This window comes from Delphinus delphis, chromosome 15 (genome assembly GCF_949987515.2).
Source record: "Delphinus delphis chromosome 15, mDelDel1.2, whole genome shotgun sequence".
Taxonomy (NCBI): Eukaryota; Metazoa; Chordata; class Mammalia; order Artiodactyla; family Delphinidae; genus Delphinus; species Delphinus delphis.
In genome coordinates, this window is record NC_082697.1 from 26,446,311 (window position 1) to 26,471,563 (window position 25,253).

Consider the following 25,253-nt stretch of genomic DNA (forward strand, 5'->3'; position numbering starts at 1 on the left):
AGAGCACTGGCAATCACCTAGTACAACTCCCTCCTTTTGGAAGTATGAGTAAAAGTAAAAGAAGATGAGGTGACTTGACCCTGTTACACAGCTAATTGCTGTCAGACTTAAAATTAGAAATCAGATCTCCTGGAAATTTACTACCAAGTGTTTATTTTCTCCACTTTCTTTTAGCCATGGCCTCCTATTTTTGTTAAAATATATAACACATAACAAAAAGTACACAAAACAAAAATTAAGTTAAGTGATTACAAAGTGAAGACTCATGAAATCACCACATAGACTAAGAAACAAAACACTGGCAGCAGATGCTATCTTGACTTTTACAGTAATGACTACTTTTTCTTTATCATTTTACCATACAAACATGCATTCCATAAACATGGTCTGTTAGTTTGGAAAGGAAACAAAAAACGTTATGTAATAATCAGACTACTGCAAGCATTTTTTCTGTCTTGGTTTATTTTACTCAACATTATGTTTGTGAGGTTCAACCACACTGACTCACGTACTTTGAATTCACTGACTTTCAGTGCTGTGTAACATTCATTGTAGGAACATACCATTATTTACCCAGCTTACTGTTGATTCTCACATAATGTCTCTTGATGTACACATTGCTGTTGGGTATGTTAAGTTGTAAGATTGCTAGGTCACCGATAGACATTGGTTTATCAACTAAAGTTATTTTCCAAGGTGCTTGTACCAATTTATGCTTACACTGACTAATTTACAAAGTCTACACTGCTCTACATTCTCCAAAACAGTTAGTATTGTCGGATGACTTAATTTTAATCATATAAATTGGTATAGAGTAGAAACTCATTGTGGTTTTAATTTGCTTTTCCCAGTGAGACTGAGCACCTTTTCACATGTTAACTGGCCATTTGGCCATCCTCTTTCATAAAGTGCTAGTTAAGTCTCCTGGTTGTTTTCTACTGCATTGTCAATCCTTTTCTAATTGATTAGTAGGAATTCTTTATATTCTGTGAATATGAGGCCCTTTGTAGGTTTTTAGTGTTACAAACATCTCCTCCCAATCTGAGGCTTGGCTTTTCACTCTCCTTATGGTATCATCTGATTAGACAAATATGCTCAAATACAACAACCTCCTTCCCTAAAAGCATGTCAGTGTTTTCCTGTGTGGATTCTATTTAAGAAATCTTTCCCTATTCCAAGGTCATGAAGATATTCTCCTATATTTCCTTACATGAGCTTCAGCTTTCACATTTAGATCTACAAGCCACCTTGTACTTTCTGTTTTCTATGGAGTGAGGTAGGGGCTAATTCCCATTTTGTTTTATGTGGCTATCCATTGTCCAATCATTGTTTATTGAAAGGGGAAAAATAAAAACACCCTCTCCCCAAAGGTCTGCAGTACCACATTTGTCATATATTGTGTCCATATATGAGAGAGTAAGCTTTTATTTGATTCCATTGGTCTCATTTATCCTTGGGTAATACCACAAAGTCTTTATAATATTGCTATCTACTAGACACTTCAAAAGTATTTTGACTATTCTTGGACCTTTGCATTTCTGTATAAATTTTAGCATCAATTTATCAATGTCCAAACTGAAAACCTTTGGGATTTTTGTAGAGATTGCGTTGAATCTATACATCAGATAAGGAGATTTGACATATTTACATTACTGAGTCTCTCAAACCATGAACATGGTTATGTCCTGCCATTTATTTAGATCTTGTTTAATTTCTCTCAAGTCTTAAGATGTATTAGTATATATTCAAATTGTTATTAGATTGCGTAGAGTAACTAATTTTTAAATCTTTATCATAAAGAATTTAAAACTTAGTAAAAAGTGAAGAGAATAATATAATGAACCACCAGGTACTACTCATCATTCAGCTTTAAAAATTTCAACTTATAGCCAATCACACTGTCAATTTTCCCTCCATCCACGCCTGCCTAGCTTTTGAAGCAAATCCCAAATTTCAGATCTTTCACCTGCAAATATTTTCATATCAATCTCTAAAAGTACTCATAAAAACAATTACATGGAGTAATACAGAGTGCATTTATCATGCAAATCTTCTTGCATATTATTACAAAAGGTACACAATATATAAAAATATGACTACTTGAAGGCACTGAAAAGTGACCAAAAGCAGGCAGAAAAAAGAGAAACATTTATCCATGAAAAGCAACTACAAAGGTTAAGAGTTATGAGTTAGTAGCTTTTTTGCCTGAGGGCACACCCCAAATGCGGCAGCTCCAGCAGCAGAAAACTCTAATCTCATTGGCCGTAGATAACGGAAGATAGAATTCAGGCCAGTACAGCAGCTGGAAATAGGAGGAAAGTCCCGGTAGTGAAAGAGCTACAGAAAAGGTATCACCCAAAGTCTGAGCCAAAACTCTGCACAAATTCCTATGTATTACTATATATGCTAACTATGCATGTTTAGAGGAGACTGGGGGGCCCAGTGAAAAAGCAGAAACTGGTGAGGTGTCCATCCTTAAAAGACATAAATGCACTAGGTAAGACACTGGTGAGTTCACTGGTTTTTATTTGATTCAGTGCACTCCCCAATGTGTATATAGTAGAATGGCACACAGCTAAAGTCTTACTAGCTTTAGGTATCAGAAGACAAACATTAGGGCTGGCAAAACAACTGGAAATTTAGAGGCAAAATGAGAAGCAAGAGAACCAGAGAGGATGAACACTTAAGCCTCAGTATAAACTCTACTCGGTCTTGGCTGACCACTAACATTTTCAGGCACAGGGGAGACTCCAGGGAGCCAGACTAAAAAAACAACTGTATATGCAGATATATGAATGGCCAGTAATCAAATGAAAATGTGATCAACATCATCAGTCATCAGAAAAATACAAATTAAAAACACAATGAGGGACTTCCCTGGTGGTTCAGTGGTTAAGAATCTGCCTGCCAATGCAGGGGACACGGGTTCCAGCCTTGGTCCAGGAAGATCCCACATGCCGCGGAGCAACTAAGCCCATGTGCCACAACTACTGAGCCTGTGCTCTAGAGCCTACGAGCCACAACTACTGAGCCTGCATTCCACAACTACTGAGCCCACGCGCCTAGAGCCCATGCTCCACAACAAGAGAAGCCACCGCAATGAGAAGCCCGCACACCACAACGGAGAGTAGCCCCTGCTCATTGCAACTACAGAAAGCCTGAGCACAGCAACAAAGACCCAAAAAATAAATAAGTTTATTTTAAAAAAAATACAATGAAATATCATTAAAGAGACTGACAATACCAAGTGTTGGCCAGGATATGGAGCAACTGATACTCTCATATACTGCTAATGGGAATGTAAAATGGTACAGTCACTTTGGAAAAATTCTGTTTCTTATAAACATACACTTAGCAGTACGTCCAGCAATTTCACTCCTAGGTATTCACCCAAGAGAAACACGTCCTCACAAAAATCTATACGCAAACTACTCATAGCACCTTTATTTATAATAACCCCAAACTGGAAACAATTCATATGTCCTCAACTGGTTAATGGATAAACTGTGGTATATCCATCCAACAGAATTTATTATCAGCAATAAAAAGGAACAAAATATTAATATATGCAATGACATGAATGAATCTCAAAAGCACATGCTAAGTGAAAGAACTCAGATATAAAAGAGTACATACTATACAATTCCATTTATAAAAATATCTAGAACAGGCAAAGTTAATCTATGGTGACAGAAATCAGAACAGTGGCTGCCTCTGGGTGGGAGGTGGGAAAGTGAGAAGGCAGAAAGAACAGTAAAAGTTGAATTTAAAGGGAGAGGAATAAGGGAATGTTCTGAGGTGATGGAATTTGTTCTATGTTGGTATCGTGGTTGCATTATAGACTTGTCAAAACTAATCAGACTGTGCCCTCAAGAGCTGTACATTTTACTATATGTAAATTATACCCCAATAAAATTAGTTAATTTTTTTAAAATGGACAGAGTTTCATTAAAAATTAGAAGGAAAGAAGGCAACGTACATGAAGACATGGCCATTTTGGACCACTACTTAAATTCAATATACAATGATATTATAAAGTCAAGAGAAGAACTGCTGAATGTCTTTAGGGAGAAGTTGCTAAGGGATGAGACTATAAAAATTAAAACATATATGTGGGGCTTCCCTGGTGGCGCAGTGGTTAAGAATCTGCCTGCCAATGCAGGAGACACGGGTTCAAGCCCTGGTCCGGGAAGATCCCACATGCTGCGGAGCAACTAAGCCCGTGCACCACAACTACTAAGCCTGCACTCTAGAGCCTTCGAGCCACAGCTACTGAAGCCCACATGCCTAGAGCCCGTGCTCCGCAACAAGAGAAGCCACCGCAATGAGAAGCCCATGCACTGCAAAAAAGAGTAGCCCCGCTCGCCACAACTAGAGAAAGCCCATGCACAGCAACAAAGACCCAACACAGCCAAAAATAGATAAATTTATTTTAAAAATATATGTGGTAAAGCAACACCTGCATGGAAAAATTATTATTATAGACTAAGGCCTTATTGACTTTTAACTATTCTGAGTCAAAGGAGTTTTAGCCATCTTTTAGCTTATCCATCAAAATCATGTGAGAAGAAAATAGTAGGAAATTTGTATGATTATCTATACCTTCCTATTCCATCTGCTCTTCTTTTCTAGATTAGGCATCCCTAGACTAAGATAAATCTGAGATCTAAGATAAATGGCACTAATGTTTTACCTCTTTATGCATTTTCATAATGCAGTCTCATTTACAAACTACTACCACATGTTATCCTATTTGGCCAGTTCTTGCAATAAGCCTGAGAGAGACGGTTATTCTCAGTAAACTAAGGTTTTGAGTAGTAGAGATACCTGCCTTTAAAACAAATGAAACAAAAACAATTCAGATCTTCTGATTCTGTGAACAGCTGGCTTTCTGTCATACCATCATTTCCCAAAAGCATTCAAAAATTCATTCAGAATGTGGGGCAATTTTAGTAATATACATATTCAAAATGCAGAAGCCAAGACACTAGCACTATCTTGGACTCTGAAGGAATCTATAGGATACTGGGTCCCTTTTCCATAGGGACTTAACAATCTAAACATGGAACAGAAACCACAGAATCAACCTGTAGCAATCTCTTAAATTTCCTGTGATAGCTGGTTGAATCTCACAGAATTTTTCAATTAAAAGGGGCTTCTTCACCAGAAAAGATTAAAGTAAGCATGTATGATACCATCTTCAAAAGGTGATCCCCTTACACCAGCATGAGGGTTTGTAAAGGGTAATTTCATTACTTCTGAGCAATTGTATTATAAATACTCTGCCATTCCTCAATATTGTTGACATCAAAGTATAAAGCATTAAATAGTTCTGGAATTTATTTATTTATTTTTAAATATTTATTTGTTTATTTGGCTGCACCGGGTCTTGGTTGCGGCACTTGGGATCTTCATTGCAGCATACGGTTCTTTTAGTTGTGGTATATGGAATCTTTAGTTGTGGCATACGAACTCTTAGTTGCAGCATGTGGGATCTAGTGCCCTGGCCAGGAAACCAACCCGGGACCCCTGCATAGAGAGCGTGGAATCTTAGCCACTGGACCACCAAGGAAGTCCCCAGTCCTCGAATTTAAACTCTGTGGGTGAGTGGTAATTATTAGATGGTGAAAGTTTTTTTGGCCATGTTGTGCGGCTTGTGGAATCTAAGTTCCCCGACCAGGGATTGAACCCAGGCCATAGCAGTGAAAGTGCTGAGTCCTAACCACTGGACCACCAGGAACTCCCAAGTGAAAGTTTTTAAAAATCTAATTCAAATAATCTTTTGATTAGTGCCATCTGAAGGCAACTAATATTAAGACTAACAGCTTTGTTTTGGTTAAAAAGAGGATACTGATACAACATTCAAAGACATTGGATTTTCAGAGGTTCCTAGTGCCAAGAGTACAGCTTACCCCACCCATCCATCCACCCCTTCACTCAAGACTTTATTCAGCTTTGCTCCTGCAAGACACTGTTAGGTACTAGGGATACATGACACTTGCCCTTATGAAGTTTATTTACAACCTATACACAGGAAAAAAAAAAAAACCTGCCACATATCCATACAAATAAATGTAAATGGCAACCCATGTTGACAGCGCAAATAGCAAGGACTTTGGAACCAAAGTGATCAGTCTGAATCCTGTCTCTGAAATAAATCTGCCTTGGGCAAGCAACTTAGTACATCTGAGCCCTTATCTATAAATTAAGCATGTTACCTACAACTCATAAATGTTATGAAGATTAAATAAGGTAACATGAAGAGTCTAATGTAGTATGGAACACATAGTAGGTGCTCCAGTAACTCTTCGTTGAAAGTTATTAATATAACCACCACTTCGAACACCAAAACAGTCTTACCTCTGAGGCTGAGCTAGAATATTTCTTGATGTGGTTCCTTTGACTTTCAGAGAAGAACAAGCATTTGTTGGAATGGACTCTTCCACCAGGTTTTCTTTTTCTGCCTCTTTGTTATAAGTGTTGTCAACTGCAAGAGAGCAAAAACTAGTCAGTACTCAAATCCCAAGGAAATGAGTTGGAGATGAGAGATACATGTGTATATATATGACTTAATACAGAATTCTAGATTGCAAATTGTGTGTGTATGTGTGTGTGTATCCCTCCTAAGCAGTGAAATCTTATGCAGAAGAGCAATTTATAAAAGCTACTTTGGTTGAAGCAGAAATGAAGTATCCAGGGCCCTGCCTATTTGCCAGCCTAAGGCATCACCTCAGAAAAAAGTATCCCAAACACATTCTTATGACATTTTTTTTTAACATCTTCTCATGACATTTTAAAAAGATAAAATTCTGAAAGCTTCCACAGAGAAAAAGAAATCACCTAAGGAAGGAAAATAGGATAAGCTGAATTCCTCATCAGTAACACAGGACGATAAAAGATAACAGAATAATGCCTTCAGAAAAGTCAAGAAAAAATCTTTTAATCTGCAATTCTATATTAAAAGTAGCAAGGAAAAAGCAACAAGTTACATACAAGGAAATTCCCATAAGGCTATCAGCTGACTTTTCAGCAGAAACTGCAGGCCAGAAGGAAGTGGCACGATATATTTAAAGTGATGAAAGGGAAAAACCTACAACCAAGAATACTTTACCCAGCAAGGCTCTCATTCAGATTTGATGGACACATCAAAAGTTTTACAGACAAGCAAAAGCTAAAAGAATTCAGCACTGCCAAAAGCAGCTTTATAAGAAATGTTAAAGGGACTTCACTAAGTGAAAAAGAAAAGACCACAACTAGAAACATGAACATTACAAAAGGAAATATCTCATTGGTAAAGGCAAATATACAGTAAAAGTAGTAAATCAACCACATACAAAGCTAATAGGAAGGTTAAAAGACAAAAGTAGTAAAATCATCTGTATCTACAATAAGCAGTTAAGGGATACACAAAACAATTAGATGTAAAATATGATGTCAAAACAGTAATCATACAGGGAGGAGAGTACAAATGCAGGGTTGTTAAAATGCATTTGAAATTATGAGATCAGCAACTTAAAATAGAGACATACAGATTGATAAATATAAACCTCACAGTAATCACAAACCAAAAATCTATAATAGATACACACACACACAAAAAGAGAAGGAATCCAAATATAACACTAAAGACAGTCATCAAACCACAAGGGAAGAGAACAAAAAAAGAACAAAGGAACAAAACCTGACATACAAAAACAACCCCAAAACAATTAACAAAATGGCGATAAGTAGATACATATCAATAATTACTTTACATGCAGATGGACTAAATGTTCCAATCAAAAGACACAAAGTGGCTGAATGGATACAAAAACAAGACCCATATATATGCTGCCTACAAGAGACTCACTTCAGATCTAAAGACACACTCAGACTGAAGGTGAGGGGATGGAAAAGAGTATTCCATGCAAATAGAAATCAAAAGAAAACGGGGTGTCAATAATGATATCAGACAAAATAGACTTTAAAACAAAGAATGTTACAAGAGACAAAGAAGTACACTACATAATGATCAAGGAATCAATCCAAGAAGAAGATATAGCAATTATAAATATATATGCACCCAACAGAGAACCACCTAGATACAGAAAGCAAATATTTACAGACAGAAAGGGAGAAATTGACAGTAACACAATAACAGTAGGGGACTTTTAACACCCCACTTATATCAATGAACAGATCATCCAGACAGAAAACCAGTAAGGAAACACTGGCCTTAAATGACATATTAGACCATATATAGAGAGAGAAAACATTCTATCCAAAAGCAGCAAAATACATATTCTTTCCAAGTGCACATGGAACATTCTCCAGGATAGATTACATGCTAGGCCACAAAACAAGCCTCGGTAACTTTAAGAAAACTGAAATCATATTAAGCATCTTTTCTGACCATAACACTATGAGACTAGAAGTCAACTATAAGAAAAAAACTGCAAGAAACAAAAACACATGGAGTCTAAACAATATGCTACTAAACAACCAATGGATCACTGAGGAAATCAAAGAAGAAATCAAAATATACCTGGAAACAAATGAAGACAAAAACACAATAATCCAAAAATCTATGGGATGCAGGAAAAGCGTTCTAAGAGGGAAGTTTATTGCAATAGAAGCTTACCTCAGGAAACAAGAAAAATCTCAAACAACCTAAGCTTACACCTAAAGAAACTAGAAAAAGAAGAACAAACAAAACACAAAGTTAGTAGAAGGAAAGAAATCATAAAGATCAGAGCAGAAAGAAATGAATAAGCGGAAATAAGTGAAATAGAGACTAAAAAAATAGAAAAGATCAATGAAACTAAGTGTTGGTTCTTTGAGAAGATAAATAAAAGTGATAAACCTTTAGCCAGACTCTTCAAGAAAAAAGAGAGAGGGCCAAAATCAATAAAATCAGAAATGAAAAAGGAGAAGTTACAACTCACACCACAGAAATACAAAGGATCATAGGAGATTACTACAACCATCTATATGCCAATAAAATGGACAACCTAGAAGAAATGGACAAATTCCTAGAAATGTAAAATCTCCTAAGACTGAACAAGGAAGAAATAGAAAATACGAAGAAACCAATTACTAGCAATGAAATTGAATCCATAATTTTAAAAAAACTCCCAACAAACAAAAGTCCAGAACCAGATGGCTTCACAGGTGAATTCTGCCAAACATTTAGAAGAGGTAACACCTATCCTTCTCAAGCTAGTCCAAAAAACTGCAGAGGAAGGAATGCTTCCAAACTCATTCTATGAGGCCAGCATCACCCTGGTACCAAAACCAGACAAAGGTATCATAAAAAAGGCCAATATCACTGATGAACATAGATGCAAAAATCCTCAACAAAATGTTAGCAAACCAAATCCAACAATATATTAAAAGGATCATACACCATGATCAAGTGGGATACCATATCTTCTTTATCCATACCACATACCACTATAAGGAGAAATAAACAAATCCACAATTATAGTCTAAAATTTCAATACCTCTCTCTCTAATTGATAGAACAAGTTGACAGAAAAATCAGTAAGATTATAACAGCCACAAATAATATATAAGCAAATGAGCATGGCTGTATTCCAATAAGACTTCATTTACAAAAATACGTTGTGGTCAAATTATCATGAAGATGTAACAATTACAAACATATACATACCTAACAACAGAGACCCAGATACCCGAAGCAAAAACTGACGAAACTCAAGGGAGAAATAGCCAATTCGGCAATAATAGTTGAAGACTTCAATATCCCTACTTTCAATAATGGACAGAGCCATTATTATATTATAGATAATCAATAAGGAAACAGAAGACTTGAGCAACACTATCAACCAACTTGACCCAACTGACATTTATGTAACTCTCCACCCAATGACGGCAGAATACACATTTTTTTTTTTAAGTATACCCAAGTACATTTACCAAGACAGACCATATTCTGGGCCATGAAACAAGTCTCAATACATTTAAAAGAGTTCAAGTCATACAAGTATGTCCTTTCACCACAGTAGAAATCCCCCAAGAAATCAATAACAGATAAGATTTTTGGAGCACCCCCACCCCAAATATTTGGAAATTAAATAACACACAGGTAACTAGCAACTAGTAGATAAATTAAGTCCTGGAGATCTAAATGCATAGCATAAATGTTATAATCAACAATACTGTATTATGAACTTCAAAGTTGATGAGACTAGATCTTAATTGTTCTCATCACAAAAGAAATGATAATTATGTGATATGATAGAGGTATTAATTACATTGCACTATATAAATGCATCAAATCAACACTCTGTACATCTTAAACTTACACGATGTTATAAGTCAATTATATTGCAATTAAAAAAAACACATAGGTCGGGACTTCCCTGGTGGTCCAGTGGTTAAGAATCCGCCTTCCAATGCAGTGGACGTGGGTTTGATCCCTGGTCTGGGAACTAAGATCCCATGTGCCGCTGGGCAACTAAGCCCACACGCCGCAACTACTGAGCCCACGTGCTCTGGTGCCCATGCAGCACAACTAGAGAGCCTGTGCACCACAACTAGAGAAGCCCGTGCAGCCAAAATAAAAAAACAAACAAAAAAACCACACAGGTCAAAGATCTCAAAAGGGAAATTAAAAGTATTTTGAATGGAATGAAAATAAAAACATAGCATTTCAAATTTATGGGATGTGGCTAAAGAGGTACTTAGGGGATATTTACAGCAGTAAACACATTAACAAAGAAGAAAGATTTCAAATCAATGGCTTCAGCTGCCACCTTAAGAAACATTATATATATATTGAACCCCAAAGTAAATAGAAGGGAAATAATAAAGAACAGAATGGAAATCAATGAAATAAAAACCAGAAAAACAATAGGAATAAACAAAAACAAAACCAATGAAGCCAAAAGCTGGTTCTTTGAGAAGATTATTAACACTGATAAATCTTTAGCCAGACTGATTAGGAAAATAGAGAGAGATGACACAAATTACCAATATCAGAAATGAAAGAGGTGATATCACTACAGAATTTATAAGTATCAAAAGGATAATAAGGAAACATTATGAACAACTTTTTGCCTATAAATTCAACAACTTGGATGACACAGACAAATTACTTGAAAAACAAACTACCAAAGCTTATTCAAGAAGAAACAGATAATCGATATCTGTTAAAGAAATTGAATTTTTAGTTAAAAACCTTCCTGCAAAGAAAACTCCAGACCCAGATGGCTTCACTGGTGAATTCTACCAAACATTTAAGAAAGATGTAATATCTATTTTACACAAATTCTTCCAGAGAAATGAAGAGAAGGGAATATTTATAGAGTAAGGCCAACATTACTCTATCAAATCAAACAAAGGCATCATAAGGAAAACTACAGATCATTATTCCTCATGAACATAGATGAAAAATTTTTAACAAAAAAATGTAGCAAACTGAACCTAAAATATATATAAAAAGAAAAATACCATCCTGACCAACTGGGGGTTCATCCCAGAAATGAAAGGTTGGCTTAAAATTGGAAAAACAGCATAACTGAGCATAGTTAAAGAATAAAAGAAAAAAGAAAAAAATTCATGTAAACTTCTTAATAAATGCAGAAAAAGCATATGAGAAAATCTAGCTTCCATTACTATAAAAATTATCAGCAAAATAGGAATAGAAGGGAAATTCCTCAACCTGATAAAGGGCATCTATGAAAAAACTACAGTTAACATCATACTTAATGGTGAAAGCCTGAATGTTTTTGCCGTAAGATCAGGAATAAAACAAGCATGTCTACTTCTCTACTCCTATTCAGCATCCTACTAAAGGTGCAGTATGCAAGAAAGAAAAAAACAAAAGGCAGATAACATAATCACCTTTGTAGAAATCTGATGGAATCTACAAAAAAGATACAAACACTACTGAGTTTAGAAGATTGTAGGATATAATATCGACATAGAAAAGATATTTGAGCTGGAACTTGAATGATAAGTAAGGACTTCTCAGTTAGATTAAAGGTATTCAAGGCAGAGGGAATAGCACGGAGACAGGTAAGAATGTGTGCTAACAAAGAACAAAAAGACTGTGGGGCCCAAGGGGTATACATGCATGGAAGCAGTGTACATGGTCTTTGCCACATGATGGGTCATGCAGAGGTCTCTTGCTCTGGGGCTTACTGCTGATATAACAGTCTTAACCTGAAAGTGGTCCAGACAAACTAGGTACATCACATCCTCTTTCAATTCAAGAAGAGCACAAAGACCATCAAAGCAACAGAAAATCTGCCACACTTCTAAGCACCTCAAGTGAAACGTGCACATAGTTCTAACCTCTTATGCAAGAAAGATGGATGTAAAAGTTCAGGATCCTTGTCCAGATCCCAAATTCAATAGATATCCCTTGTACTCATGAATGAACTATTTAAAAGTCGGCCTGGGGGCTTCCCTGGTGGCGCAGTGGTTGAGAATCTGCCTGCCAATGCAGGGGACACGGGTTCGAGCCCTGGTCTGGGAGGATCCCACATGCCATGGAGCAACTAGGCCCGTGAGCCACAACTACTGAGCCTGCGCGTCTGGAGCCTGTGCTCCGCAACAAGAGAGGCCGCAACGGTGAGAGGCCCGCGCACCTGCAATGAAGAGTGGTCCCCGCTTGCCACAACTAGAGAAAGCCCTCACACAGAAACGAAGACCCAACATAGCAAAAATAAATAAATTAATTAATAAACTCCTACCCCCAACAACAATAACAACAAAAAGAGTACATGTGAATTCCAGAGTTTACTTATGAGGAGGTGCTATTAAAAATAAAAAAGTCAGCCTAGCAACTCAGACTCTGCAAACTACACAAGTTCACTGAAAACAGCTATTTCCTGATATGGCCCTCTAGTTATTGGTATGACTGAGGCTAGTTTCAGATTTACCCATAAGATTAATTTTCAAATGTTCTAAATTGATTGTGGTGATGACTGCACAACTGTGCTGTGAATATATGAAAAAACATTGAAATGTACATTTTAAGCAGGTGAATTGTATGATATGTGAATTATATCTAAATATAGCTACTATTTCAAAACAAGAATCATTTTTGAGGATTTAAAGAATACTTTTTTGTTTTAATCAAATAGACAGTATCTTGCAGATTTAGTAACTATTAGTTTAAGTGTCAATCATCTTTTAAAATCAGATACATGACTCAAAGAATTCTTGTACAGTTAGCAAGCAGTACATTCTTCCCTCCTGCTGTTTTGTTTCCCAGCCAGACCGAGGTTAGGTTACATTAAATCTAGTCATAAAAACAAAATAGTTATACATCTGGCAATAAAATTCTATGTTAGCTTAATTTCCAAAAGACTGGGAAAAAAAAAAAGAAGAATGCAGCACATCATTAGTTTCACGTTTCACCATGAAATGAATAAATGAATTAACACATTTCACCAATTAAAATCCAAGGGATACATCATTTAGGTAATTTCCCCAGATCCCTCAGGTTCCTAATATACTGTTCGACCATTCTGCCAAGCAGCTTTTTTCTAAGATGTTCTTTCTTACCTGGTCTCAAAGGTGTGACATCTTGCTGAAGATTAGCTGTTCTCAGAGGAGTTTTGCTCTGAAAAAGCCCTCCTGTACCATTCTTCCCAGGAAACTTATTCTCCAAATTGGCCTTCTCTTCTGTGAAAAGGTAAAATCACCATCGTGTAAACAATCAGCAAAGAATGCAAAATAAATTAGTGCCATACACCTAATATGGGGCCTAAATAAAGCCTTCTACCAGTATACTTCTAACTCATTTGCAAGTACCAGCAAAGTCCTAGTGATCAAAAAGGAATAAGTACATATTATATGTCAGAGATAGCGACTGCAAAAACTATCACTAAAACACTGGCAACACTGAACAATGTATTATAGAAAAGAAGTGCAGACTCTGCATTGTGAATAGCTCCTTATCTTTGCTTGATACACATTCAGGACCACACAAGCATAAACTGGTCTTATCTACCACCTAAATACAGCATGTTCCTCTTAAAGAAAACTGTATCCAGCAAGACCTGCAAGGCTTACAAGGGACATCTGATAGTCTAATTGTGTTGAGGTTCTTCCTCAACTAGGAGAGTGTGGGGTGTATGAGTATGGAACAGAGTTAGGCTCTCTTAAGGAATTTTATCTTAGGTTCTGCTGTGCCCAAAAGCCAGTGCAAAACAGTGAAAAGTGTGTTCTACCAACAGCCTACTGATAGAAATTTTAGGAATGTAGCGAGCCTCAGCAATAACTCTGTGAATGTACACTCTGATTGCAAAACTGTGTAAAAAGATTTGATTATTTGGAAGAAAATTAGAAAGTAATATATTAGAACTAAGGTGATTTTGAAAAAAAGAGTGGGATTCATTTTTTCTTCTAAACTGTATCTAATAGTATTGTTATATTAATATTTCCTTTCTTGTTTTCAAGAAAAACTTGGAAAAAGAGATAGACAACTCAGCTATTTCCTCAGGGTTTCTGTGGGCCAAGGGCATGGGGAAGACTTCTGTATGGCAGCTGGCCGTCTTATCCACCCTTCCTCCTACACCACGCCCAAAAGACCCCTCCTCTCAGGATACCCACTGGATTTTATTAGAATCCTTTTCCAAGAGAATGGCATATGCCATCACATTTGGACACTGCATTATAAGTGTTAAGTACAGCTGCAGTGGACTAATTTCTATCCCCCATCACATACTGATTTCTCTTAATGAGGAGGATAAGGACATGAGATAGAAGAAAATGAAGGAGCCCCAGCAAATACTAGCCTCACATATCACTGGGCTCAGATATTACTCCAATGTAATATAAAAACAAAACCACATCCTTATTTGTTAACCTGGTGTCAAAGTTTGTGTCATATCACCTGCCCCAACATCAGGCAATCCTATCTCTATTTGGAGATTGGGTTCTGAGTAGCATAATCCCTCCATTTAAAAATGAACTGGGGGGAATTTCCTAGAGGTCCCGTGGTTAGGACTCCCTGCTTCCACTGCAGGGGGCACAGGTTCGATCCCTGGTCGGGGAACTAAGATCCCTCAAGCTGTGTGGTGGGGCCAAAAACTAAAAAAAAAAGAACTGGGGAGAAGCAGCAAGAGGGAGATGAGTATAGTTATAAAAGGGCAACACAGGATCCTTGTGATGTTAGAACTGTTTGATATCTTGACTGTGGCAGATCAACAAACCTACACAGGTGATAAAATTGCATAGAATTTAATACACATAAATAAAAATACATACAAATCAAACTGAGGAAATCTGAGTAAGACTGTCAACATCCCATTTCAGTTGTAATATTATACTCTATGCCCAGTGACAGTGGAGCAAGTTTTTATGTGACTGCCATCACTACAGACATGTCCTAGAACTTCACTCAACTTTGTTTCATCTAGATTTTACCATATGTCCCTAAAGCTTAAATATTTGTCATTCTTAACTGGAAAACACTGATTTCTACTGAGAGTCTATTCCCAAAATACTGGGCATCTCGATTATTTCTATCATATCGTGGATGACAAAGTATCTTGGTGCAGAAAAGAATTTATATTTTTTTAATTTATTTATTTTTATAAATTTATTTATTTTTGGCTGCGTTGGTTCTTCGTTGTTCCGCGCAGGCTTTCTCTAGTTGCGGCGAGCAGGGGCTACTCTTCGTTGCAGTGTGCAGGCTTCTCAATGCAGTGGCTTCTCTTGTTGCGGAGCATGGGCTCTAGGCACACAGGCTTCAGTAACTGTGGCACGCAGGCTCAGTAGTTGTGGCGCACAGGCTTAGTTGCTCCACAGCATGTGGGATCTTCCCGGACCAGGGCTAAAACCCATGTCCCCTGCATTGGCAGGCGGATTCTTAACCACTGCACCACCAGGGAAGCGCAGGAATTTATATTTTGGTTACCTACAAACCCTTCTATTTTTGAAAGGTCTCCAGCACAAAGCAAGTCACTAACCCTTAAAACAGCAGATACTTACCAAACCAGGAATCTATGTTTTGGGTATCTTCCTCATCATTCAAAGATGTAAAATTGATGAAGTCTGTTGGAGCATCATAGGAATAGGAGGTTGTAACTTGTGACATTTTTCCCACCCTTGGTGCAGAACAGCAGGTTTGCCCAGTGTTTGTTTCTCAATAGGTCACCTCCTAAGGAAAGAAATAGTTCAGAAATTTGGTGGCACATTTATCTAAGGTACTGACTGCCTAACAATTACTTTGCTTTTATGATCACATTTTGCAATTCTGAAAATCACCTGGGCAATATGCCTTACTTTTCAAATCACACTAATAGTTAACTTCGCTTTTTCAGTAACTTGAAGACACTCCTTGAGGTAAATATATTGGAATTAGAAAGAGGTCAAATTTGATGAATACCTACAACATGCCATGTACTGCGCTAGGTGTTTTACATTCATTATCTTATTTTCCTCAATCTACCGTTTTCTCATTTCCAGTCTCCTCCACATCCAGTGTGCTTTCTCTCTGCCCTGAATAACCCAATTTCTGAAACACACCATTAAATTTTATACCTACCGACCAAAATCTTACTCATCATTCAAATCCAGTCCAATTCTCTGTAAAATCTTTCCCAGTTTCCACCTATCATACCTAATCGTTGCCTCTCCAAAGCCATAGTGCTTTTATACCATCTAATTTTATATTAGTTAACTATGCAAATGTCTCTCCTAGTAGACGCTAAGTTCCTGTAGATAAGGATGAATTTTACTCACTTGTGTATACCTCATCCATCAAGGTGCTTAGAACAGTGTCTCATACATAGTAAAAACTCAATATAGTTTTGCCAAGTACAGGTTTTTTCTTTAGAAATACTTTCATAAAAATACTATTCCTGGGCATGAAGAGAAAGACTTCAAAAATTACATAAAAGAAAAAAAAAGTATATAAACGGCACAACATGCAGATTAGGTAAAAGAAACATGTCAAAGATATGGGTCCATCCTTACTTCAGCATACTTTGTACAGAAGTACTGTACTGTGTCCTCTGTCTGTGGAAACCTGTGTAGGTTTAAAGTCAGCCCCCACTCCAGCCTTGTATGGTTAAGAAAATAGCTGGAAGTAATCTGAAAAATAGCTGAAAGGCCACACTCACTGGTAAATAATTTCCCTATGAAACCCAATGAGCCATTTGTCTTCATCCATGAAATGACATGTACTTAAAAGTATTCTGTATCTTGGAAGAGAAGTAGATATCAGTAACAACTTGCATACACATTTATTAAACTAAGTACCTTTCTGTAAGCCCTTATTTTAGAAATACATGCTCATTTTAAAAAATTGGATCACAAAAATAGTTTTCATAAAAATCTACAGTGCCACACTGCTCCAGACACACATACGATACCTCTCTCAATCTCTCTCTCTCTCTCCACACACACACACGCACACATTTTGTTTTTTCAAATGGGATCATTGACATTTTGAATCTGCTTCACATATCGTGAGCATATTCCTTGTCAATAAATATAGATATATCAGCAACCACAATTTACTTATCCCTTATTTTAGGATTTTCCCAATATTTTCACTTTAAAGATACTACTAGAAGAATAACCATGTAGCTAAATTTCTGTACATATTCTTAATTCTTCCCTTAAGACAAATTCTTTTTTTTATTATTTATTTATGTTTTGTGTTTTTGTGGGTTTTTTTGTTTTGTTTTGTTTTGTTTTTGCGGTACGCGGGCCTCTCACCATTGTGGCCTCTCCCGCTGCGGAGCACAGGCTCCGGACGCACAGGCCCAGCGGCCACGGCCCACGGGCCCAGCCACTCCGTGGCATGTGGGACCCTCCTGGACCACAGCATGAACCTGTGTCCCCTGCATTGGCAGGCGGACTCTCAACCACTGCGCCACCAGGGAAGCCCATGTGGGGGTTTTTGGCTGCATTTGGTCTTTGTTGCTGTGGGTGGGTTTTCTCTAGTTGCGGCGAGTGGGGGCTACTCTTCGTTGCGGTGCGCGGGCTTCTCCTTGCGGTGGCTTCTCTAGTTGCAGAGCACGGGCTCTAGGTGCACGGGCTTCAGTAGTTGCAGCACGCAGGCCCCAGAGCGCGCAGGCTTCAGTGGTTGTGGCGCATGGGCTCAGTAGCTGTGGCACACAGGCTCTAGGGCACACGGGTTTCAGTAGTTGTGGCACGCAGGCTCAGTAGTTGTGGTGCACGGGCTTAGTTGCTCCTTGGCATGTGGGATCTTCCCAGACCAGGGATCAAACCCATGTCCCTTGCATTGGTAGGTGGGTTCTTAACCACTGCACCACCAAGGGAAGTCCCAAGACAAATTCTTAAAGATGGAATTGCTGGCTCTTGACACATACTGTGAAAACATTCCTCAGAAGAGTAATACCCACTAGCATTACCAGAGAGGTGTGCCCGTTCTCTTCTGGGCACTAACAGCCCTCAGTGCTCATTTTCTCTATTTTATACCACTATACCTAGGCTGTGAGATAACTCATGAGATTAATTCCACCCAACCTCATTGCTGCTCAGTGGTTTAGCCGTCATTTCATTAGCTTCTCTCAGTGGACTTGGGTAATTCAGAAGGAATTTGTTCTGACAGATATTTAGTTTATATAGTGACATCAACCTATACACCAGAGAACCTCATTCTCCCATGGTCTCTCTTATGAACTCACTGAAGCCACAACTCCACAGATACCTTTATAACAATGTGCCGACTGAGGAACTTAATGTAGAAATATGACATTTTGGAATTGGGAGGAATTTTAAATAACACCTAACTTTTTAAGTTTATAGATAAAGATTAATTAAAGCGAAACGGGGTCCTCCAAGATCACACAACACTACTAATGATTATGGTAAAAACAGTTCCCAAAGGTGATTATACATGCCAGACACCATGAGGTACTAAACTGTACTATTTTAATAACCCTCAACAATCCTCTAAAGCATCAATTATTATTTCCATCCTAGAAGAGGAAGCTGAAGGTAAGGGAGATTAAAAGACTTCCCAATATCATACAGTTATATAAAAGCAGAATTAGATCTAGAACTGAGGCCCCTGACTTCAGCACAGTGTTTTTCCTATATCGTTCTGCCCTCTCACCCTATGAATTAGAGAAGCAAGTTAATGCAGTTATAGTCTCTGTTTGCATAGAAAATAGTACGGTATTTCTTTCCAAGTAGATCCATTCTTCATAGTCTTTTGCCCTGAATAGAGGATTCTTTATTATCCTCCTTTTAAGTTTTCATTCTCCCCTATTTCTACTTTCATTATTCAGTTTAACTCAATAAGCTATTTATTAGCAGTCCACTCATATTACACACTTGCTGGAGGTCATAAATGTGGGCTTGATAATATCGGAGCTCCTTTCTCACTAATATTCAAGGATGAGACAATATGTCTCATACAAAAGGTAGATCTAGTCTCAGACACAAAGGAATTAAAACCTAGACAGGAGTTCTATTAGACTCAATAAATAAGACAGCATAAATATTTAAATTATATAGTATAAACCATAAGTATAAAGAAAATTAGAGGGACTTCTCTGATGGTGCAGTGGTTAAGAATCTGCCTGCCAATGCAGGGGACATGGGTTCTAGCCCTGGTCTGGGAAGATCCCACTGCCATGGAGCAACTAAGCCCACGCGCCACAACTACTGAGCCTGGGTGCCGCAACTACTGAAGCCTGCGCGCCTAGAGCCTGGGCTCCACAACAAGAGAAGCTACAGCAATGAGAAGCCTGTGCACCGCAACGAAGAGTAGCCCCCTCTCACTGCAACTAGAGAAAACCCACGTGCAGCAATGAAGACCCAACGTAGCCAAAAATAAATAAATTAGTTAAAAAGAAAAAAGGATGAAAATTAGAGATGACGTGGCTTAAGTCAAGTTATGATTAAATACTTTTCATTGAACAGCATCAAAACAGTAAGAAGTGCACTGTAACAGAAGTCATCTCCTTGATTGCCAAGCTTCCAAGCTTGGAGTAGCCATGGGACAGTTCTGGCCAATGAGAACGATGAGAATCTGCTGAGGGATTCATAGGAAAACTCGTACTTACCTGATACAGCTACAGCCCTTGCTCCTGCCCTCTTCCTTCAGCTTTCTTCTTGCCTTGAAGGCAGATGTAATGGCTAGAGCTATAGCAGCCATCATATACACAGGAGTAAATGATCAAGAGAATAACATACAATGGCCCTCATGTCACTGATGATCAAATATCAGCAACCACCTACCTCTAGACAATAAAACTCTTTTCATATAGGCTGTTAAAGTCACATTTTCTTTCACTTAAAGCCAAAAACAATCCCAACATAGAAATCCAGAATTCTAGCCCTCTCCCTGGCATTACTTGATATATATGATAATGGGCAAGTCACTCCACCTTTCTGCCTACCTACTTCCCGTAAACAAGTGAGAAGGTATTTTGAGTGCTATGAAATACACTACCGTATGATATTATCACTGCCTTTTGACCTACTGATACCTTTCCTCTCCTTGACCACATTTCTATTCAAAGGACATTGTTGAAAGATTCTCCAGCAATTGACAGTGGTTAAAATTCCCCTGCTGCAAGGAGGAAGTTTTCCAGTTCTTGTGAACAAACATGCTGGAACACATGGGAAAATCTTGGATTCCCATGATCTTAATGCCTAACCCAGGTCACTGGGAAGACTTCCCAGGCAGGAATGTAATGAAGACAACCAAAGCTGGGGGAGGGAAGAGGCAGGAATGTAACATGCAGCAACCCCACTTAGCCTCCTAAAAACTATGATTCCACCAAAGCATGCTGCTGAAAACCACCTGGAAAGTATTCAAATTTAAACCCTCACATCCTTTTTTCCTTTTTTTAATTATGGAGCTACACTGCTAGCCCCTGTGGAGGGCAATTTACATTTTTCTTTTTGATACATCTTGCCAAATGTAGAAATTTATCTTACAGATATGTATTCATACATATGTAAATATAAGAAAATTCACATAGCAGTGTTCATAAAAGCCAAAAAACTGAAAACCCCAATTCCACCAATAGATTAGTTGAATAAATTATGGCACAACCATATATTGAAATATTAAGTAACTTTAATATTAGATAACTTTACATATGTGATTTGTACAAAATGAGCTCCAAGAGCTACTAAGTGAGAAAAGCAAAATGCACAAGTGTGTGCTCCCATTCAGGTTATAAAAGAGGGAAAGGGGCAGGGTTTCCCTGGTGGCACAGTGGTTAAGAATCCACCTGCCAATGCAGGGGACAGTGGTTCGATCCCTGGTCTGAGAAGATCCCACATGCCGCGGAGCAACTAAGCCCATGTGCCACAACTACTGAGCCTGCGCGTCTGGAGCCTGTGCTCCGCAACAAGAGAGGCCGCAATAGTGAGAGGCCCACGCACCGCGATGAAGAGTGGCCCCTGCTTGCCACAACTGGAGAAAGCCCTCGCACAGAAACAAAGACCCAACACAGCCATAAATAAATAAATAAATATAAATAAATAAATAAAAATAAAATGTTCCTGTGTATTGACCTAAAAAAATAATAGCTATTAATTACTGAGTCCTTATGACAAGCCAAACAGTGTTTTCATATATTAACTCACTAAATCCTCACAATAATCCTATAAAGTAGGTACTGTTATTATCTTAATTTTACAGATGAGGAAAATGAGGCACAGAAAGATTTACTATTTGTTCATGGTCATGAAGCTAAGAAGTAGCAGAGCCAGGATTCAAACCCAGACAGGCCCTAAAGGGAGTGTCCTTATCCACTGCCTCTCATATTTATTTAAAAACAGATATTTATGTAGATCAATATCAAATGTCAAGGAGCGAGAGACAAAACCATTTACAGATAATAATAACTTCCAAATACTGATTGTCTACCTCAGGCCAAGCACTTTACGAGGCACTTCACATAAATCATCTCATTTAAACTGCATTAACAATGTATAAGGTAGATATAGTCATCACCATCTTACAAATAAGGAACTGGCTCAACTATTCCAGGATCCTGGTGATCCAGGATCACCAACTAGTATGTAGCAATATTGAGTTTTAAGACCAGGTTAACAGGATTCCAAAATCTGGGGTCACTATAATATACAGGGTTTTCCTATAAATATTCCTTCAAAAATGAGGCAAGTAGGGACTTCCCTGGCAGTCCAGTGGTTAAGACTCTGCTTCCACTGCAGGTGGCACGGGTTCAATCCCTAGTCGGGGAACTAAGATCCCATATGCTGCACAGTGCAGCCAAAACACAAAAATGAGGTACGTAACCAAATCTTACTAACCTGTTAGACAAATACAGAAATAAACTCTGCTCTATAGAAGAATTAAGTATTCCTGACAAGTTGTGCAAAAAGAACACTTTGGTAAATTAAAAACCCTATTCTAAGTATACCAGGAAAACTCTGAGCTGAATCTTCTCATAAACTAAAATATCACCCCTTAATTTCTCTTTTTCTAAGTTTGTACTCTTGCATATAAATTTTTGCTGTAAACAAGATGGAGGTTAGTTTGAAGCTCTCAGTGGATATTCCAGAGTAGACGATTCACGCATCTGAAGGAGGGACGTCCTCTGAGGTCTAGGACTGCATTTGATCGGTGGGGGTTAAAAGGCGAAGGGGGCTGAAACCTAAATATACCTTTTCTTTATTTAGATGAAATTTTAAAACCAAAATACTATTTTTTAAAACAACCTCTTGCTGGAGAGGGTGTGAGGAAAGGGAACCCTCCTGCACTATTGGTGGGAATGTAAATTGATACAGCCACTATGGAGAACAGTATGGAGGTTCCTTAAAAAACGAAAAATAGAACTACCATATGACCCAGCAATCCCATTGCTGGGCATATACCCTGAGAAAACCATAATTCAAAAAGAGTCATGGGGCTTCCCTGGTGGCGCAGTGTTTGAGAGTCCGCCTGCCGATGCTAGGGGACACGGGTTCGTGCCTCGGTCCAGGAAGATCCCACGTGCCGCGTAGCAGCTGGGCCCGTGAGCCATGGCCGCTGAGCCTGCGCGTCCGGAGCCTGTGCTCCGCAACGGGAGAGGCCACAACAGTGAGGGGCCCACGTACCACAAAAAACAAACAACAACAAAAAAAAGAGTCATGTACCACAATGTTCATTGCTGCACTATTTACAATAGCCAGGACATGAAAGTGTCCATCGACAGATGAATGGATAAAGAAGATGGGGCACATATATACAATGGAATATTACTCAGCCATAAAAAGAAATGAAATTGAGTTATTTGTAGTGAGGTGGATGTACCTAGAGTCTATCATACAGAGTGAAGTAAGTCAGAAAGAGAAAAACAAATACCGTACGCTAGCGCCCTTATATGGAATCTAAAAAAAACACTACGGATGAACCTAGTGGAAGGGCAGGAATAAAGATGCAGATGTAGAGAACGGACTTGAGGACACAGGCTGGGAAGGGGAAGCTGGGACGAAGTGAGAGAGCAGCACTGACATATACACACTACCAAAATGTAAAATGGATAGCTAGTGGGAAGCTGCTCCATAGCAGAGGGAGATCAGCTCGGTGCTTTGTGACGACCTAGAGGGGTGGGATAGGGAGGGTGGGAGGGAGGCTCAAGAGGGAGGCTCAAGAGGGAGGGGATTAGGGGATATATGTATACTTAGAGCTGATTCACTTTGTCGTACAAGAAACTAACATAATATTGTAAAGCAATTACACTCCAATAAAGATATTAAAAAATAAACGACCTCTTTTTCAAAAAGCTTCTTTTGAGCTATCTTTTGGTCTAATACAGCCCCTTGCCCCCACCCCCCGACCAAAAGAGGGGAAAAAACAGATAAATACATATCCATTGAGAAGTCTGATTCTCCTCAATAAAGAGTGATGGCTCAAGTACATGAACAAAACCAAAAGTAACTACTGGGTTATGCTAGCGTCACTACGCTGCCTCTCCCACAAATAATAAATATTAGGATGTGAAACCTTCAAAAATTAAAGGACTGGGCTTCCCTGGTGGCACAGTGGTTGAGTCCGCCTGCCGAGGCAGGGTACATGGGTTTGTGCCCCGGTCCGGGAAGATCCCACATGCCGCGGAGCGGCTGGGCCCGCGAGCCATGGCCGCTGAGCCTGCGCGTCCGGAGCCTGTGCTCCGCAACGGGAGAGACCACAACCGTGAGAGGCCCGCATACCGCCAAAAAAAAAAAAAAAATTAAAGGACTAGTGGGAAATGGAACAGGCCAAGGCCAAAGCTAACTGTTTAAATGAGAGCCCCAAGCAAGGTGGAACTGGATGCCTTCCTGCACCGCTTAATCAAGACTGAATTTCTGTCAACAGGTTTCACTGAAAAAAAAAAAAAAAAGGGCACATGCGTCAACCACATTCCCCCACACAAATCAAGCTGCCAAGCAAGAGAATCGGCTTCACATTTCAAAATTATCTGAATCCACCACAACTTCAGACTCTTGCAAAACTAGAAACATTCTGAGTGAAGAAATAGCTCTTCCTGACCAATAATCCTATGATAGACAGGTAAAGGTTTCTCCCATATGTTATGAACTAGTTAGGTTCCTTTTAAAACTGCTTATCAAGTGCCATCCATCACATCACATGGCTAATTTTTGTTTCCAAAAAACAAAGATTTAAAAGATATATATAATCCTTTCCCTTAAGGAACTCACAGTAATTTTGACACAGGGTGATCTTTGCTGTGGAAGTGCAGAGAAGGGGAATAGATGAAGGAGGGTCAGAGAAGGCTTCCTGGTGGAAGTGATACATAAAAGATACAGATAGACCTGCAGAGTTCTACAGGCTAAAGATGAATATTGACTTTTTCTAGGGGAAGAAATAAATGGAAAGGGAAAACAAATAGGGGGAAGTATACAATTGAGGAAGATTGCAAAAGAAGCAAAGTAACCTATTTCCACATTCATCTGAAACTTACCTCCAAGGGTCCCTGTCTCTCTTCACTATCAAACCAAAAATAACCAGCCATGACAAGCTCTGTAAATCAAAAGGTGCAGGTTCACAGCGGGTGGAGGAAAGCTGTAAAAGGCTGCATTCTAAGTAAGGTTGAGAGAGACTAGCAGCTCCTGAGCAAAACGAAGACTTTGGTGTGATAAATGATCTCAAGTACCTCACTATACAAGCTTGTGAACTGTGTATTGCCTAATTCTATTGGAGGCAAAATCATGAGTTAAATAAATGGTAATGTAACAGAATAAACAGAGTAAGGCAAGATCTCATTAGAAGTGTAGTTAGTTAAAATGGTCCCATCCCAGGCAGTGCCATTTCCCTAGGGACACCCTCTCCTATTTTCACAAGGGATAAG

The 25,253-nt window shown here is 38.6% G+C and overlaps 1 protein-coding gene across 2 annotated transcripts in view; it reads right to left on the minus strand.

Moving 5' to 3' along the window:
- Positions 1-25,253, minus strand: part of TPX2 (TPX2 microtubule nucleation factor) — a 57,891-nt gene that overhangs the window by 27,164 nt on the left and 5,474 nt on the right. For both annotated transcript variants that reach the window (XM_060032797.1, XM_060032796.1), the window contains exons 3-5: positions 15,952-16,120; positions 13,519-13,638; positions 6,361-6,487 (exon numbers count right to left, since the gene is read on the minus strand). In XM_060032797.1, the coding sequence (XP_059888780.1) occupies positions 6,361-6,487; positions 13,519-13,638; positions 15,952-16,057 (353 nt within the window). In that variant the 5' untranslated portion in view covers positions 16,058-16,120. The remainder of the gene's footprint in view (positions 1-6,360; positions 6,488-13,518; positions 13,639-15,951; positions 16,121-25,253) is intronic.